We start from the raw sequence: 17,776 nt of genomic DNA, 5'->3' as shown, positions 1-17,776 counted from the left end.
ATTAGTGCCATCGATCGATTAGTGCCACCAGTCCCGCGCCCCGTGCCCATTTTACAGAGGGAGCTTTCTTGTAAAATTCTGTTGAGACACCGGCGGTGCACAAATCAGAACAACACATCCCAGGTAGAGCGGCTCGTTCGGCCCGACGTCTCGTGAGAAGCGTGTGACGACGAAAAGGCTGCTGTTCTGCACGACGAGCAGCGCCAAGCTGGTCCACTTGAGCCTCGTGGCGTGCGGCGACGGTTTGTTCTTTGCTGATGTATGGTGTGTGTTTGGTGACGGCGGGCCGGCAGTACTTGGCAGCGCCGCATCGCCTTGCGCTGAGTCACAGCAATTGCCACAGCTGTCCTCGCCGTCCCGCTCGACGAGCGGCTCCTCCTCAAGCTCCTTCCTGATGGCACCTTTGGACATGCGGCCAACGTACATTCACTGCTGTCGGCCGATTCTCATCCACTGCTGTGGCTCATTCTCATATAGTTCATGCAACCAAAAGCATGTTTTGCCGATCGAGCGTGCATCTGCCCGGCTTGGATGTTCATCGCTCAAGCTCGAGCACGTGCACCGGACCATGCGACGACCTCGCCTCTGCCTATGGGCGTGGAGCAGGGAGAGCAACGAAACGGCAGCAATGCGCAAGCAACCGAGGCCACGGCCACAACGACCACGAGGCGACGACTGCACGGCACCGGTCGCCTCCCCCGCCTGGTAATCCACCACCGTCTCAACCTCACCATCAGGCCCGTGGAGCACACGGCCTCCTCTCGTCGATTCGCCGACTGCTCGGCCGGCGTCGTGCACCCAAGCCGCCAGGTCTGCTGCAACGCCACGTGCGGGCTGTGCGGCGGACATGGCTGCTCCGGTCGCCCCGGCGGGCCACGCGAGTGCTGCATGCCCGCTATTTTGCGTACGGGTCGGGTCTGCGAATCACGGGCGGACGTGGCCTGCATCCTGCGGGGCAGCAGCAACTACATCCGAGGTGACGGCGTTGAGCATCGCAGCAGCAGTGGCGAGGGTTTCCCCAGGGCTCCACCACCGCCGCTGCCATCACCTCAGGCGCACGCACAAACACAGGCCAATCTCGGCACGAAAGTCACACCGGCACTGAGCCATGACGTGGAAGCTGCCAGTAGTGATCCTCTACCGCCCAATCAGCTCGTGGAGGTGTACCGCCTTCCCGCGAGAAGTCTTGCACAATTCCGGATCGGCTGCGATGGAGGTGGCTACGGGTGCTGGTTCTACGTGAAATTGGGGACAGGAGTCTTCGTCGATCCAGGGAGGAGCAAACGCTTCGAGAACAAGGCACAATTGTACTCATGGCTCAAGGCGACGGTGAACACGAGCGAGGTGCAGCGAACGCTGCGTCCATGTACTGACGCGAACCGCTACCATCGGAATGTGACGATGACGCGTGCCCACCCTCGCGGCTGCGACTGGCATCACTGAAAGTGGAGTGTGTGCTGCAGCGAGGAAGGAAAGTTTTGATAGTGTTGTCTACCAAGTCCCGAGCCGCCCCGCGGAACTGGTGCTCTGCCACGAATGGTGCATGCACCACGTCTCCTGTGACGAATGCCCACCTGTCATGCAAAATCGTAGCGGCCAGTGCGCTTGCAACAACAAGGTGGGGAAATCTAACTGTTGAAACGTGACTTTCCCTCTCGACCCGGGACCTCAACTGCCTCGCATTTCCTTGCGATGACTCTGCTGGACACTTGTGACCGAGATCGCCGAGATCCACGTCCGTGGTACAGCTGTCGCTCTCACTGGTGCTTCCTAGTCTCTCATCGGCTAATGCTCGCGGCGTGATAAATGACTAAACGTCATAGCTATGTGTGCATCTCTGTCACTTTGATCAGGGTGACAGCCGTGCGTGTCTGTCTGTCACTCGTGTCGGCGCGCAGAGTGACAGCTATGCGTGTGTGTTTGACACTTTGTCAAAGTGACAGCCGTGCGTGTATTAGAGTGTGTATGTCTGTCACTCGAGTCGGCGCGCAGAGACCAGAGTGACAGCTACGAGAGTAACGAGTCGGCGTGCAGAGACCAGAGTGAATAACTGTGCGTGTATGCCTATCACTTTGTAATAGTGACAGCCCCATGTGTGTATATGTCTGTCACTTGATCATTTCCATGAGTGACAAATACGCGTGCTTGTCTGTCAGTGTCACTGACACTTTTGTAAGTGTAAGAGTGACAGACAGGCGTGCACATTGTGTGGTAAAAGTCCCAATTTCTACGTACGGACCCCGCAAGCCGCATGCGTCGGGGTGGATAGCTCACTGTGACATGCAGTAAACGAGGCGTTTGAACCTAAAATCAGTTGCTTGGGAGTAAGGCATCCGATGTTAGGTTCAAACGTCCCAACCGTGCAGGGCGCCAAATTTATTTTTTTGGTATTGCTAAAAATCTCTCTCTCAAATCAGGCCTACTCACACACATACACACAGCGAGCAGGAGCGAGCTTTGCTGTTGCGAGCACACACGGCAAATTGTGTGCCGCCCCCCCCACCCGCGCGGCAAGCCCTGTGAGCTTCGGCGGCGTCGGTGGGAGCAACTACTGCGTGGGAGATGTGACTTTTTGACGTGGTCCTCTGACGCACAATTCTTTCGCACGAGAGGAGGGCACAATGCGCGCCTCGCAAATCACGAGTCTGCTGGCGATTGGCGCTTTAGCACATCTTCTCCTCGCTTCGGAGCCTGACGCTGCGTCTTGGGGTCCATCCGACTATCAGAGCGCAGCTTCGGCATTTGCAGCCTCTTCCGGCGGCCTCCACCACGCTGTCGCATACCTCCGTAGTGCGGCCGGACTCGAGGGCGGCAGCGATCCGAACCGCTGGCTATCCTTTGGCCGAGCTCGCCGCGCTGGCAGCAGCAGATCCGCCTTATGAGCTGGACCGCGCGACAGTGCAGACGTGGGTGAGCGAGGCCCTCTCGAGCGCGACCCGAGTCCTCGGCACTCGCTGCCACCCCGGTGAGTCCGCTTCTGGCTTTCGGGAGTGCCAGGGCAGGCAGGTGTTCTGGCGCGCGACGTTCTCGCGGAGCTCATCGTTCACTGCGACGGCGCTCTCTCCGGGCTGTGCCCCGAGCAGTACCTCGCGCCGCTGCGCAGCTCGGAGCTTCCTGCGTGGCCGAGTGCCGTCCACGAGGCGCGTGCCGCCGAGGAGGGAGACAGCGAGCAGCTTCCGTGCGACATAGCGCGGCGCAGCTGGCCGGACCTCACGGCCGACGCCTTTGAGAAAGGCTTCAACCAGCCGGGCATCCCCGTCATCGTGAGCGGCCTGACGGCGGCCTGGCCCGCGGCCGCTTGGGCAGAGGAGGAGGGCAGCACGGACGTCTCTCACCGGGCAGGGCAGTCGCTCGCGCGATCGCTGATGCGCCGCGCCTACGCCCTCCCGCCGTACGCGCGAGCTAACCCGGCCTCGTTCTTTGGCGTGCGGCCCTTCGCGCACGGCGAGACGCTCGACAACCAGTGCAGCTGGCTCTGCAACCGTCGCCATCATCTGTAGTGAAGACGGGCGATCTCTGGTGTGATCTCGGCATAGGTACGTCAACTTGGACGACGTGTCCACCGCCTACCGCCACCTGCTGCTGGCGGGCTACTCGCCCGTCCCGCTCGTCCAGCCGTCGCTGCTGCGCACGCAGCAGTGCTTCCCTCGCCGCGCGGACGTGACGGACGCGGCGGCACAGCAGGCCTCGTTCCACGTCCACTCGCGCTGGGCGCTCGTCTCGGCGGGCGGCTCCGGGTCCGCGTGGCACATCGACCCGTGGAACACGAGTGCCTGGAACGCCCTCCTCTCCGGGCGCAAGCGGTGGGCCCTGTACCCGCCGGGCTGGCCGGCTTGCCGGCCGGGGTCGCCGCCAGCTCGCCGCGCGCATTCTTTGGGCGGGTGCTGGGCTCGCTTCCGCCCGAGGAGCGGCCGCAGCAGTGCGTGCTCCGCGAGGGCGAGACGATGTTCGTGCCGTCTGGCTGGTGGCACGCCGTCCTCAACTTGTCGCCCACGATTGCAATCACGGAAAACCGCGTCGACGGCGCCAACCTCGCGGCCGCGCTCGAGGAGATGCGCGCGGCAGACCCGGCCTCGGAGAGCGGGCGGCGGGCGGCGACCGCGTGCCGGCGCCTCATGGAGGGGCAGGCTGACCGCGGCGAGTACCCCCGCGACTGCGCGCAGCGCCTCGACCCGAACGCCGTCAGCGATGCCGACATGGCGGATTGCGTGCGCCGGCTCGAGACATGCAGTGGAGCATGACGGTCACGGATCGCCTCCTGTTGCGTGGCGGGTGCAACCAGCGAACCGCAGCGGAACTGCTGCCCATAAAGGGATCCCCGCACGTTGTTTTGTGACTGACTGTGTATATGTCGGTTGCACATGAGGCGTGATCAAAAGACAAAACGGTCTCGAGTGTCTCAAAGGAGAGGAAGAGAACGCACGAGTGAAAACACACGGACACGCGGTTGTAAAGCAACGAGACACGGGGGGGTGTCTCGCGGAAGCCGGTGAAGCGGAACGCACCACGCGGCCAAGGGAATGCACAGAGATCGATTTCTCGCCGTCCACACGCAGCGCCGCCGACACGTCAAGTACGTGGAGCGCGGCTTCATACGGGGCGGCGCTATGTGTGCAAGCCTCTGACGTCAGGCCTGCGCCGCCGCGTCGGGCAGGCTGAAGCCGCGCTCCACGTACTTGACGATGCGCTGCAGCTGATTGTAGACCGGGCCGTGCTCGCGCAGCACATGCTTTGGCATGGCCACATCCTCCTCCCTCTCGTCGCGGAGGGAGGGAGGCACGTAGCAGGCGCCCCACGTGTACTTGTGCGGCCGCAGCACGCGCGAGCGCAGCGCCTCCTCCGCCAGAGGCGTCAGCTCGAAGCGCGGGCGTGCGCTGCCGGCGTCGACGCACACGGTGACCTGGGGCGGCGGGAGGTCGAAGCTGCCGGTGAGCTGCAGCGCAGTGATCGGCGCGCCGTGGTACTGAATGACGTTGATGCTCCTGGGGAAGAGGTCGAGCGCATTCTCAGCCATGGAGGCACGAACCGCCGACCTCCTATCGTCGCTCGACACGTTGGCCGAAAACTCGCGACGCGGGAGGGCGATCCGCTTACTGGTCGCCGAGCTGTTGAGAGAAGCCGTGACGTGCACCACACGAGCAATTTTGTACGCGCGCGGCAGGCCGGCCGTATCGCCGTGTGGGCCCGGCTCGAGCATCTTGCACGCGTCCAGCCGCTTGAGCGTGCCTTGCAGGCTCGACAGGTACTCGAGCTGCTCCGGGGGGGTGCTCCAGAAGGGCATGAACTCATGCGGGAGATCTTCTGCCGCGCCGGTGTGCTCGCCGACGTATTGGGCGAGCTCACCTTGGCCGCAGCGCGCCACCCGCCGCAGTAGTGCCATCGAGTAGACGTGCCCGCGATTCGGCTTGCGCGGCTCGCGGAACTTGTCGGCCGTTTTCGTCTGTTCCTTGGGCCTCTGCTCGTACCGCACTGTGACGCTGCGCCGCGAGGAGTAGTAATCATCGTCGCTGTGGGCGTCCTCGTCGGTGACAAGAGCTGCCTCGCCGTCGCTCGAGACTGCCTCGGACGGCGCGTACCCCTCCGCGAAAGCTGCCCCACGCTCCGCCGCAGTCAGGTCAACCTCACGCTCTTCCATATACCCGTCATGCGAGATGGAGATGCGCACCGTGACCATGCCCGGCACGAGCTCGCCCGGAAAGAGCGAGAGCATCGAGCTTTGGACGTGGTCGAGGACCGAGTCCCACACAGCCTGCGACCGCTCTAGCTCCTCGATCGGCGCGTCGTGCGCGCAGCCGCAGGGAATGAAGACATCACAGTCCGACGGCTTCCACTTTGGTATCTGGCCCTCGACGTCGCGCATATAGCGGTGGAGCGAGAAGCCGCCACTTGTGAGGGCGCAGTGGCGCGCCATCGGGTCCGCCGATGACAGGCCCGCCGCCGCCGCGGCCACCTTGGGCAGCGTCGCGATGAGCAGGCGTTCCTCGAAAAGGCGGTGGCAGAGGTCGTATAGCGCGGACGCATTGGTGATGCGGGTCCACACCTTCTCCGGCGCGCCCAGGCCAGCGGTCAGCACGTTGAAGAGGCTCTCCTCGTGCGACTGGCCGCTGCGGAAGGCCTTGCAAGTGGAGCGGAGGAGCACCAGCTGCCGGGGCCGCCACCATTCCACCGCGCCAAAGGGGAGATCCGGCGCGAGCAGGAGGCACCAGGGAGCCTCCGTCGGCGATGGAGCGGCGCACTCCTCGTCCATTGGCGAAAAAGCGTCCATCGGTAAGACCAAAAAGAAGAATTTGATTTCAGCAGAGGAAGAACTCAGAGGAGAGGGGAGCCTCCTCCGGAGTGAGGATGAGGACCTCGTGCGAAGGGGTCCTGAGCGTTGACGTCGTGTGAGAGTGCGTGTCGTGTTCATTATAGCTCCGAGTAGAGGGGGCGGTCTGCTGCTAGCGGTACGGCACAGCACAGCGCCCCCACGCGAGAACCGTAGTCAATCAGTCGACGAGCGGCCCGCGTAGAACGACGCCGACAGTGCATCTGGTGTCGGCAGCTGCGAGGCCTCCCCGGCCGGCGCTGCGCCTGCGTGAGCCGCTCTCGCGAGGCTTGAGTATGTAGAGCTAGTCGAGATATACTCCGGCGAGGCGACAGCAGATCCAGCTGCCCGCCCGCCACGCCGCCGACGAGGCGGCGCACGAGTCGACGCTCTTCTCGATGGAGAGCTAGTCGAGGTATACTCTGGCGAGGCGACAGCAGATCCAGCCGCCCGCCCGCCACGCCGCCGACGAGGCGGCGCTCGAGTCGACGCTCTTCTCGATGGAGAGCTAGTCGAGGTATACTCTGGCGAGGCGACAGCACATCCAGCCGCCCGCCCGCCACGCCGCCGACGAGGCGGCGCACAAGTCGACGCTCTAGCCCATGTAGAGTGAGTCGAGATATACTCTGGCGAGGCGACGGCACATCCGGCTGCCCGCCCGCCACGCCGCCGACGAGGCGGCGCACAAGTCGACGCTCTAGCCGATGTAGAGCGAGTCGAGATATACTCGGCGAGGCGACAGCAGATCCAGCTGCCCGCCCGCCACGCCGCCGACGAGGCGGCGCACGAGTCGACGCTCTAGCCGATGTAGAGCGAGTCGAGATATACTCCGGCGAGGCGACAGCAGATCCAGCTGCCCGCCCGCCACGCCGCCGACGAGGCGGCGCACGAGTCGACGCTCTAGCCGATGTAGAGCGAGTCGAGATATACTCCGGCGAGGCGACGGCACATCCGGCCGCCCGCCCGCCACGCCGCCGACGAGGCGGCGCACGAGTCGACGCTCTAGCCGATCGAGAGCTAGTCGAGGTATCCTATGGCGAGGCGACAGCACATCCAGCTGCCCGCCCGCCACGCCGCCGACGAGGCGGCGCACGAGTCGACGCTCTTCTCGATGAAGAGCTAGTCGAGATATACTCTGGCGGGACGACAGCAGTTCAAGCAGACGCTCAGCAGCACCGTCGCTCCCCGAAGGGACCCTGACAGTACCTTAGACGGCGGCGGCGCTGCCGGCGCGCCACACGCCTCGCTAAAGTCTAGATGGCGTGATGACCGAGATCGCGATCTCGTCTCAGCGCCCTTCTGGCTGGAATACGACGCGAGCCGACTCAGTCGGGAGGCGCCGCATTCGAATGCCGCGGGCAGCGCAGGCCTTTAGCCGCAGCTGCGGTACGATCGCTCCCTGCGGGGACCCTGACAGTACCCTTCGAACCGTCGCTCCCCGGAGGGACCCTGACAGTACGGCACCGCCGCTCCCTGAAGGGACCCTGACAGTACCCTTCGAACCGTCGCTCCCCGAGGGGGACCCTGACAGTAGGGCACCGTCGCTCCCCGAGGGGACCCCGACAGTACCCTTGCGCTTCAGCCGTCGCTCCCCGTAGGGACCCTGACGGTCGGGCGCCGTCGCTCCCCGAGGGGGACCCTGACAGCGCCCTTCGAACCGTCGCTCCCCAGAGGGGACCCTGACATTAGGGCACCGTCGCTCCCTGAAGGGACCCTGACAGTACCCTTGCGCTTCAGCCGTCGCTCCCCGTAGGGACCCTGACGGTCGGGCGCCGTCGCTCCCCGAGGGGGACCCTGACAGCGCCCTCCGAATTCCGTCCATCTTAGGGTGGACAACGCCCTCCGAATTCCGTCCATCTTAGGGTGGACAACGCCCTCCGAGTTCCGTCCATCTTAGGGTGGACAACGCCCTCGTACTTCTGGTTTCTACGGCAGCCAGTCACCGAGGCGCGGCGGCCGGAATACCACGCCGTCCGACCTCGTCGGGAGGCGCAGGACCCGGACGCCGCGAGCAGTGTCGCCCGACCCGGAGCGACACTGCGGCACCGTCGCCCGACCCGGAGCGACAGTGCCCTTCTGGACAGTACCCTTCAACCGTCGCGTCGCCTTCCACGCATTGCTGGCAGAGCCCGTAAATGTAAAATCCCCTTCAAGCGCAGGCCCTGTCTGAAGCCGCTGCTGACGCACAGCCGGGGGCACAATCAGACCTTGGGCGCTGGCCGTCGATGGGCCTTGGTGGGCTGCAATGCGAGAAAAGACTCTGCAACGAAGAACAATGACCAACTGCGCAGCTCACCGCCGCGGACACCGCGTTCATACCGCATTGCGAGCGTTGAACTGGCGGCTGACGACTGGCACGGAGTGAGTCCACAGTCGAGTCGAATGTCGTACGACCGAACGGCCATCCGTTGGGTGGGCTGACCCCAATCTTGAACGATACGCTCACAAATCACTGCCCGCCAGCACAAGTTCGGTATCAGCAGTTGAGTCGCATCCAGTGGATCGGCAGAGTCAGGGCGGGTTCTGCACCCAGGACCTCGCCCGTTACCCGCGTCACCACTAGACGCTCATCTCATCCTGCTCAATGATACGCTGAACAGCAAACTGTCCACCCCGACCACAAACACAGTCCATCGGGCTGGTCCATGTGGTGGCGGCGCCTTGCGGTGTGCACGAGATGCGGATCCGCGTGGAGACTGCGCGCCGTCCACCAGCCGCTGAATGGCTGTACGGGCTGTTCGAGCCGACAGAACAACGACAACTGAATGCGGAAATGAATGCTCTCGGCGCCAATGCTCTGATCTGTGTAGCGCCTGCGCGTGCCGCCCTGCGCAGCGGCCCATGGGCCTTTGCGATCCACAGCGCTCCGGCCATGGCGATTGAATCATGGCGCGAGGCGCCGCTGGCTCCATGGCAGCACGTTGAAGCAAAGCAGGTGGGGACGAGGACGCGCGTAAGGACGCGTCGCCATCTCTGCTGTGAATAGAGGGAGAGTGCTGCAGCGTTGGAACCGTAGCTCGGCGCCTCGCCCTCAGCAGAGCGGGCGAGAAAAGCTGAAGCTGTTCGCGCCACCCCGCGGGGATGGCGTTGCGGGCGATCATTTCTTTTTTCAGTGTGTAGCGCTTACGAACATACCCGAGGGTGAACTGCTGACAGGGTTTGCGATGAGGAGCGATCCGAACGTGGCATTCGGGTGATTAGATCACTACCGCCGTAACGCAAGAGCACTTTTTTCGTGGTGTACCTGTGTAGTGCCAGTGCGCGCCAGTCGAAGGTGATTTTTCTCGCCAGTCCCAGCTGCTTCCGCCGGGGCGCGAACTCGTCGCCGCTCGCGTCGCAACCTCTCTCAGCTGCGCTCACTGTCTCTCGACGGGAGGCTAGGCAATACAGGAGTTCTGTTCGATGCGCCCTCGCCGCACGGTCCGCATCGTTGGCACCGGCTGCACGCCGCTGGGCGCGCTCGGCCAGTCCGCCTCGTCGCTCATGGAGAGCGCACTGCACCTCGCTCTCTCGGCAAGCGGCCTCTCGATGAAGCACCTGGATGGTCTCGTCGCGGTGCCGTCGCTCTCGCACCACCGCTTCATGCACGCTCACGCCCTCGCGACCGCCACCGGAATGCTGCCGCACCGTGGCGTTCGCATGCGCACCATCGACACGGGCGGTGCGGGTCCCATCTCTGCGCTGCTCGAGGCGGCGCGGATGGTTCGGGTGGAGCGGTGCAATGCGGTAGCGGTTGTGGCGGGAGACGCGGTCTCGTCGATGCCGACGGCCGACTTCCTCCGCCGCGCGGACGCGGGCTGCGCCGATCCGGACGGCTCGCTGCCGTCGCCCGTGATTCCTCACGGGTACGACCGGGTGGCGCGGTGGCAGATGGAGGAGCCGGACCCCACGCGCGGGCAGCAGCCGACGTGAGGAGACCTCGGAGAGATGGAGCCTCCCTGTAGGAGTCGGACCTCACGCGCGAGCAGCTGGCGATGGTGCCGGTCCTCGCGTCGCGCCAGGCGATGCGCCACCCGCTCTCCCTCACCGAGGCGCCGCCTCAGCCTCGGCCCGATGGCGCGAGTGTGACACGGCGCCTCTTCACGCCTCCAGCGGCGATCAGGCCCCCCTCAGCCTCGACGAGGTGCTCGCCTCGCGCCCGGTCGCCCCCGCGACCAACCTGCTCGAGTGCGCACGCCGCGCGGACGGCGGCGCCGCCTTCATCGTCGCCGACTCCAACTTTATCGACGCGACGCTCGGCCACGACGCGCGGCCGCAGTCTGGCTGCGCACGCCGCATCCGGGACACGTCCACGACACGTCCGGGGCCGTAGGCGCTCTCTTCGCCGAGCGGCGTCGCCTCCCCTCAGCTCGGCCCGTTTGCCGCGCGGGGTGGCGTCGTCGTGCTCGGGGGGGGAGAGGCGAGAGCGGCCCGCTCTCCTTGATTACGCCGCCATGGTGAATGAAGGCTGCGCGTGCTACTACCAGGCGAGCGGGCCGCTCTACCCGCCGCCGCGCATCAGCGACGAGGTCTTCTCTTGCGAGCACGCCGCCGGCTCCGCCTACTCCGAGGCGCAGCTCTTGCCGAGCGACATCGACTGGTTCGGCCTGTACGATTGCTTCCCGATCTGCTACGTGCGTGCGCTCGAGGCGGTCGGCCTTGCGCGCAAGGGGGAGGGCGGCCGCTGGGTCGAGCGCGCGCACGCGGCGACGCAGGCGGAGGGGTACGAGCCGTCGGTGCAGCATAGAGGAGAAGAGGAGAAGAGAAGAGAAGAGAAGAGAATGGAGGAGAGGAGAAGAGGAGAGGAGAAGAGGAGAGGAGAAGAGCACGCATCTGACGCGTCCGACGTGTCCTTGGCTCGCCACTGGCTCACCACCCCGTAGGTTCTGCCTGTCAACACGCACGGAGGCTTGCTTGGCTTTGGCGCGCCGTGGGAGGTGCCCGCCATGTACAACGTCATCGAGGCGCGAACACACCTGCCCCGCGACCCCTCCCCGCGCAGACAGGCTGCGAGAGCCCCAGCCCCGACCCTCCCCGCGCCCGGCAGGCGTGCGACCAGCTGCTGGGCACCGCCGGCCAGAGGCAGGTGGGGGACGTGCGGCGGGCGCTCGTGTACGGGAATGGCGGTATCTTTTCGCACTCGGCGGTGGCGATTCTAGCGCAGCCGGTGGATTGAAGAGCACGTCCGCGTGTGAAGTGTGAGTCATGACATCCTCATGAGGACAAAGAATTTTCTCACACACAGACACCAAGAACCGAAAAAGAAGAACGTCCTTATTCGTCAGCATGCTGGCCGACCGCGCCAACAGGCAACATATGTGGCTTGTGGGCCTCCCTCCGGCCCTGACGCCTGAGCTCGCGGCGGCGCGGCCACAGCGTCTAATTTCTTTTTTTCGTGGAGCCTCTCTTTCGTATGTAATGCTTCATGCTTTCTATCATGTCCTTCATGCAGGATCAGGTCCAGCTCTGTGTCTCATGCCCGCGCCGAGCTCGCACATGCCATCCTAGTACTCGTCGAACGTCATGGAATTTCCTGTAGGACGAGGCGGAGGGTGTATGGCCATTGAAGGCATTTTCGGCACCCTGATGACTGAAGTCAGATCATTCGCCCTCAGGGCGGCGTGTACAGGCTGCAGTCGCCCGTGCCATCCTCGCTGCGCGGGAAATGGCAAACGTGGTCCAGCGCTGGGGGTGGCGTGTTCGGCTCCCCGCAGCAGCATGCGCCGCATTCGTTCGGACACGGTTTGCCCAGGGTGGCCAGCACGGACGCCTCGCCCTTCGTGTTGTACACGTTGCACACCGGGATTATCTTCCCAGCGCTGTAGCGGCCATTGTGGAGGTCCGTGTAGTAGGCGTCGGATTTCATAATCTCGTCAAACGGCCTTTGCACAGCGCTGTAGCTGTAAGGCGAGCACGGCTTGTCTGTGTCGTTGACCACACGGCCATTGCGGCACGGCATGCCCCACTCCATGATCTCCTTGTTCGAGTACCCAAACCTGCCTCCGTCGTAACCGGGGAAGATGTCGCGGAACGGCATCCCGCCATTGGCGATGTCTTGCAGGAGAGTCCCTGGGATCCACGGGAGGGTTGGGACGGCCTGGTCGCCGCGGAGAAGTCCATCGGGGCGGTACTTTGTGTCGTGGTACTGTGTCATGTAGATAACAGTGCCCAACGTGGAGTGCGTCCTGGCGCCTTGCGTGAGGTTGTAGGTCAGGGATCCAGGCTTGGGGGACGGCCATTGTGGCGAAGTGCACGCCAACGAGAAGGTGGGGTTGAAGAGATGGGGGCCGCCTCCTCCGCCGCCAACAGCCCCCGCAGCCGCCTTTCCGCTCTCCATCGAGAAGCTTGGGTTGGTCAAAGTCCAAAAGTCCGGGGAGAGGACATTGGTGGCGCTGGAGCAGGCTGGCCCAAGAAAGTTGGGATGCGCCAAGTCTCCGTCGTACACGGAATCATCGGTGGGGACGCCAGCGTGAACATGGTGAATTCCAAGCAGATCTATCCACTGCTGCAAGTCAAAGTGTTTGAAATCCTCGACCGGCTTGACGTAGCCCCTCAGTTCCATCCCCTGGTTCGACGCTTCGACCATCCCCTCGATGAACGGAACCTTCTCGAATGCCTCCACATTGGCCAGCCATTCTTCGTGGGTTGCCTGGCGCGGGTAGCCAAAGTAGTTCTTGTTGGTTAGGTCCGGCGGGTCGCTCTTGTCGTGATGTCCAAGGTCCTTTTTGACAGGGTCGGTCATCCGCCCAGTGTCCATCATGCTCTCTTGCCACGCCATGAAGTTCTTGTCGATGTAGGCGTGGTAGGAGAAGAAGAGGGCGGGGTCCGACGGCGAGGTCGTCACGTCACCAATCTCACCCAGCTTGTCATGTGTCGTCGAGTGCAGGGCGTAAACCTTCTTGAGGTCTTGCTGCGTGCACGTCTCCTTCTCATCCGGGCAGTACACGCCTTCGAGGGTGCCGAACTCGTTCTCCTCCTGGCAGTTCTGCCACTCGATCCAGTTGCGCGTGTTGTTGGAGTTGGCGCACGCGTCAAAGTCGTGCTGCGTGTACCGGATCAGGGAGTCCTGCTGCGATCGCCCGCTCCCGCCAAACAGTATGTTACTGGCCTTGCCGACGCCGTTGATGATGGTCCGTCCAACGGTCGAGGGCACTGGTCGTAGCACTTTCGTCCACATGTTGACGATGCACTCGTTGTTGACATCGTGCTTGTCATCCCGCGACCAGTACGTGGTGTCGAAGTCGCCCCAGCGAGACATCGTCCGGTACCGCCAGCGCCCATTCGTGACTTCATAGTTCGGGCCGGACCCGAGCTGCTCGCCGAAGTACGTGTCCGACCAGATGTACTTCTCCGGGTCACAGCCCGGGTTTGCTACGGAAGGGTCGTCGTTAGGCGAACCCACACCGAAGGGGAGGGAGGAAGCGTTAGGGCAGTAGTACTTCCCCGCCGAGACGTTCACAGTCCCGTCGACGTTGAGGACAGGCGCGCTGTCCAGCGGCAAGTTCCACCAGGGGATCGCGCCGATTTTCGGGTCGATGGCGAGGATCGACCCCTCGTAGGTCAGCAACGTCGACTTGTGGAACAGCATGAACTCTGGCCCGCGGTGGCCCTGGTCGCCGCGCGGGTCCGATGCAACGCACGCGTGCTTCATGACAATGTCGGGAAAGTAGACGTACGTGCGGCCGTAGCACTTTCGTCCAGCCTCGGTCGAGATGGTGCTCATGACGTTGAGAGCGCACGCGTACCTGTCGATCTCATCCTCGGTGTGCTCGCGCCACTCTCTCCGCACCCGGGGGAACGGCAGGTCGGCGGCGGTGCCGCTGGGGTTCCCAGTCGAGTGCCAGCGACCGTCAGCGTTTTTCTTGCAAGGAGGGCAGGAGCATTTCTTGAAGTCGTATTCTGGGAACTTGTGCACGGGGCACTCCCATGGTTTGGGCGGGTTGGGCGGGTCGGGGTCCGGCGGGGGCAAACCCGAAAACATGAGGTTGGTCGGAGAAAACATGGGAGTGCGATCGGTCGCCCCGACCCCGTCTTGGTCCTGCACCTGACGAGGGGCGTGAGGAGCGCTGGGCGATGCGCGATTCCGACACGAGGGGTCTGGCGTGGGCGCGCACACCGACGCAGAGAGCGACCCGGCCGCGAGGGCCGCCAAAGCAAACCAGCGTATGTAGAGCGTCATCGATGAACCTGCGACGACCATGGTGAGCGTCAGCACGGCCGCTGCATGATGGAATGCACAAACAGCTATATGCGCATTGTGGAGATGTACGGGGTCTGGAATGAGAGGGGAGGGGGCGGGGGACAAAGTCGATGAGCCTGCGAGGGCTCTATGTGCGGGGAGCGGGCTCAAGAGGGCATGGACACGCGGCAGCAGGGGGCGGTAGGACGCTCGGCGACGAAGGGGCTGATAAACGAAAATGACGGCAGAGGAGGAGGCGGTTTGGCAGAGGAGGCGGACAGGCGGAGGCGGCGGTCCCTAGAAGAAGGCGGCGGCGGCGGAGGGTTGCGGAGGGCGGCGGAGGGCGGCGGCGGTAAAGGCTGCGGAGGCCGCGGTACGAGCGGCGGCGCGGGGGCGCGGGCGGCGTCCGGGCGGCTGCAGCGGTGGCGGTGAGGAGGGAGGGGGGAGGACGGCGGCGGCGAGGGCGGCAGCAAGGGCGGCGGCCGTCGACAGAAGAGCGAATCTCTCGTAGTGGGAAGATGAGCGCCGTCAATCCTTTCGAATTGTCGGGATTGGTGGATCGTGGATGGATTGATCCCGGCTGCCAGGAAGACCGAAGCATTGCGCGCGCCGCCGAAGACGCCGCCCCAAATTTGCGCCGGGGATGGTGTGTGACAGTGGCGGGGCATGTGTTGGGGCGCTGCTTGCTTGCGTTTGTGCGTCGGTGGGAGAGGCGTGTGGTCTACGAGTGGAGGGGGCGCAGGCGCCCACGAAGCAGCGTCGACGCACGTGTGAGTGGGATGGGAGCGGGAGTCGCTTTCGCTGGCCAGCGGAGGGGCAGGGGCGAGGGCCAGGGCAGAGCCTGCTCGATGTCAAAGCAAAGCTCGGCCCCACGAACTCAGGCGGGTTGTGAATGATAGCAAAAACTGATTGCCCACTCAGGCGGGCTTGCAGCTGTGAATGATAGGACGTATTATTCCAATACTCCCGTGCCGAGTGTTGTCCAGGCGAAATTCTTTTACTCCTCTCGCCGCCCCATCCCTCATGGGTTCGTCTGCTTTCTTTCTAGTTAGTTTTCCGCCCCTACGTTCCTACACAAAATGGTACCGGCCTCATCCTCCTCCGCCCCGCTCTCCGTCGCCGAGGCCCTGACCGCAACGCGATGGCACAATGCGCCGATGCGCGCTCGGCTCTCCATTCTTTCTCTGTGCCTCACCGCGTCGCAGCGGAGGGGCGAGCACCTCGTTCGTGTGACGTGTGCCAGCGGCTCCCGCGGCCGACGCCACCACGTAGTCCTCGTCTTCCATTTGCGGCGGGCGCCCGGCAGCCAGCGGCAGCCCGGCGGCAGGCAGCAGCCAGCGGCAGCGAACGCAGTACCACGGGCCACGCCCACGGCAATCGACTGGTCGGCTCTGAGCTCTGTGCCAATTCGCCGCCCTCGCCTCGCGCTCCAACTCGTCCCGCCAACTCGTACCCCCCCCCCCCTCTTCTGCACTTTTTTTGTAAAATTCTTTACCAGGTGTACCTGTGTTAGTGCCAGTGCGCGCCAGTCCCGTGCCTAGTAAATAAAGAAAGAAAACGCGCAGCACAAGTCTTCTAGGTAAATTTCTTTTACGACCCTCCCTCGCGCGATTCGGTCGGGGCTATCAAGCAAGATATATTGCGCCTTTCTGTCGCTCGCGCGCCGGGATTTCTTTTGCAGGTGCTGCGCCCTGCCCGTATCGTAAAGTTCGCCCGTCGACCACGGCGGCCCTGGCCGAGCCGCTGATGCCCGCCCGCCGCGCGGTGTCCGGCAGCCTACGCGGCATCTCCGTCAGCCAGGCGGGGCAGCCGGAAGTAGCAGCTCGCCGTGTCAGCAGCCTCAACGACGGCGAGGCGCTGCTGGGCTTCTCCAGCGGCCTCTGCAGCGGCCGCTGCTTCCTCTACTGGCTGATCTTCCTCTCGTGCCTGGGCGGTCTGCTCTTCGGGTACGACACCGGCGTCATCTCGGGCGCCTCCCTCCTCCTCAAGGAGCGCTTTCGCCTCGGCGCCGTCGAGCTGGAGGCGGTCGTCTCGTCGACCATCCTCTTTGCCGCGCTCGGCTCGCTCGCCTCGGGCCCGATAAATATGCGGCTGGGGCGGCGCCCGACCATCCTCCTCGGCTCGGCCACCTTCACCCTCGGCGCCCTCCTCATGGCCGCCTCCGCCTCGTTTGGCACGCTCGTCCTCGGCCGGGTCATCGTCGGGGCCGCCGCCGCCCCTTCTCCTCTTCGGGCGGTGCCGAGGCCACCTCCCTCACACGGTGCAGCGTGGATAGGTGGCCGTCGGCCTCTCCTCGGGGACGGTGCCGATGTTCATCGCCGAGGTTGCGCCGACCGCGATGCGCGGCAAGCTCGTCGCGCTCAACAACGTGTGCATTGTTAGCGGGCAGGTGCTCGCGCGGCCTCGTCGAGGCAGCTTCCTGGAACCTTCCCGGAAGCTGCCTGGAGCCAACCGTAGGTCCTCGCGGGCCTCGTCGACGGCTCCTTCGCCCTCGTGCCGGTGACCCGGGGGGGGGGGGGGGGTTGCGGCGCGCGAGGAGGGGAGGCGTTAGCAGTTGCCTCAGCCGCGGCGCCGGGAGGAGTGGTAGGCGGGCTGGCGGTACATGCTCGGTCTGGCGGCCGTGCCCGCGGTTGTGCAGCTGGTGGGGATGGCCTTTATGCCAGAGTCGCCGCGCTGGCTGCTCGAGCAGGCGCCGAGACGAGCCGTGACGAGCCGAGATTCGCCGAGATTCGCCGAGATTGCTGCTCGTCGAGCAGCCGAGACGCGAGATTGTGCCGAGACGCGAGATTGTGCCGAGATGTGCTCCGAGGTGCGGCCGAGGTGCGGCCGAGGTGCGGCCGAGGTGCGGCCGAGGTGTTGCCGAGGCTCGCATCCGCAGAGCTCACCGCCCAGCCCGCTGCTCGAGCAGGGGCGGAGGGGCGAGGCGAGGGCGGCCATGCTGCGCTCGCGCGAGAGGACGCCGACCTGCGAGGCAGAGGTGGGAGGGCGGAGCTGGCCGAGGGTGGCGAGGGTGTGGACGGCGTCTCTTCACAGCGGTGGGTGTGAGCAGGTGGAGAGCGAGATCGCAGAGATGGCGGCGGCGATCACGCTGCAGCGCGAGGCGGAGGCGGCGTTGCGCCGGGCGACGGTGCCGATCCGCCCTGTCGATGAGGGCGGCGGCGGCGGCGGCGGCGGCGGCGGCGGCGGCGGCGGCGGCGGCGGCGGCGGCGGCGGCGGCGGCGGTGCGGGAGGATGCGGTGCGGAGGGCGGCGGTGCCAGCGGCGGGGGGGTCGAGGAGCTCCCGCCGCTCGGGCTGGTGGCACAGCTTCGGCCGG

General features: G+C 64.8%; 5 protein-coding genes across 5 annotated transcripts in view; 3 read left to right on the top strand and 2 right to left on the bottom strand.

Annotated features, from left to right (window-relative positions):
* Nucleotides 1-51: 51 nt before the first annotated feature.
* On the bottom strand, nucleotides 52-411 carry EMIHUDRAFT_205626 (hypothetical protein; the record flags this gene model as incomplete). Its single annotated transcript, XM_005778912.1, has 1 exon — nucleotides 52-411. The coding sequence occupies one exon, from the start codon at nucleotides 409-411 to the stop codon at nucleotides 52-54; it is 360 nt and encodes a 119-aa protein (XP_005778969.1).
* A 2,210-nt stretch (nucleotides 412-2,621) lies between these two features.
* Nucleotides 2,622-4,381, top strand: EMIHUDRAFT_450308 (hypothetical protein; the record flags this gene model as incomplete). The annotated part of the gene is made up of 5 exons (XM_005778911.1): nucleotides 2,622-2,643; nucleotides 2,792-3,006; nucleotides 3,084-3,463; nucleotides 3,537-3,803; nucleotides 3,857-4,381. The coding sequence occupies 5 exons, from the start codon at nucleotides 2,622-2,624 to the stop codon at nucleotides 4,239-4,241; spliced, it is 1,269 nt and encodes a 422-aa protein (XP_005778968.1). The 3' UTR covers nucleotides 4,242-4,381.
* Nucleotides 4,382-10,257: 5,876 nt separating this feature from the next.
* On the top strand, nucleotides 10,258-11,459 carry EMIHUDRAFT_64490 (hypothetical protein; the record flags this gene model as incomplete). The annotated part of the gene is made up of 5 exons (XM_005778910.1): nucleotides 10,258-10,368; nucleotides 10,407-10,602; nucleotides 10,751-11,019; nucleotides 11,167-11,238; nucleotides 11,331-11,459. Coding segments are annotated over 5 exons (777 nt in total), but the record flags the coding sequence as incomplete, so codon positions are not given.
* A 435-nt stretch (nucleotides 11,460-11,894) lies between these two features.
* On the bottom strand, nucleotides 11,895-14,483 carry EMIHUDRAFT_205620 (hypothetical protein; the record flags this gene model as incomplete). Its single annotated transcript, XM_005778909.1, has 2 exons — nucleotides 11,895-14,321; nucleotides 14,400-14,483. 2 exons carry the CDS (start codon nucleotides 14,481-14,483, stop codon nucleotides 11,895-11,897), a joined length of 2,511 nt encoding a protein of 836 aa, XP_005778966.1.
* A 1,725-nt stretch (nucleotides 14,484-16,208) lies between these two features.
* The window catches only part of EMIHUDRAFT_64516 (hypothetical protein), a gene marked incomplete at both ends in the record, with an annotated part of 2,957 nt that continues 1,389 nt past the window's right edge, over nucleotides 16,209-17,776 (top strand). The window contains 4 exons of the mRNA XM_005778908.1: nucleotides 16,209-16,661; nucleotides 16,738-16,851; nucleotides 16,920-16,961; nucleotides 17,050-17,293. Of these exons, the coding sequence (XP_005778965.1) occupies nucleotides 16,209-16,661; nucleotides 16,738-16,851; nucleotides 16,920-16,961; nucleotides 17,050-17,293 (853 nt within the window). The remainder of the gene's footprint in view (nucleotides 16,662-16,737; nucleotides 16,852-16,919; nucleotides 16,962-17,049; nucleotides 17,294-17,776) is intronic.

This window comes from Emiliania huxleyi (assembly GCF_000372725.1).
Source record: "Emiliania huxleyi CCMP1516 unplaced genomic scaffold EMIHUscaffold_24, whole genome shotgun sequence".
Classification (NCBI taxonomy): domain Eukaryota; phylum Haptophyta; order Isochrysidales; family Noelaerhabdaceae; genus Emiliania; species Emiliania huxleyi.
This window is presented reverse-complemented; position numbering and strand designations above follow the sequence as displayed.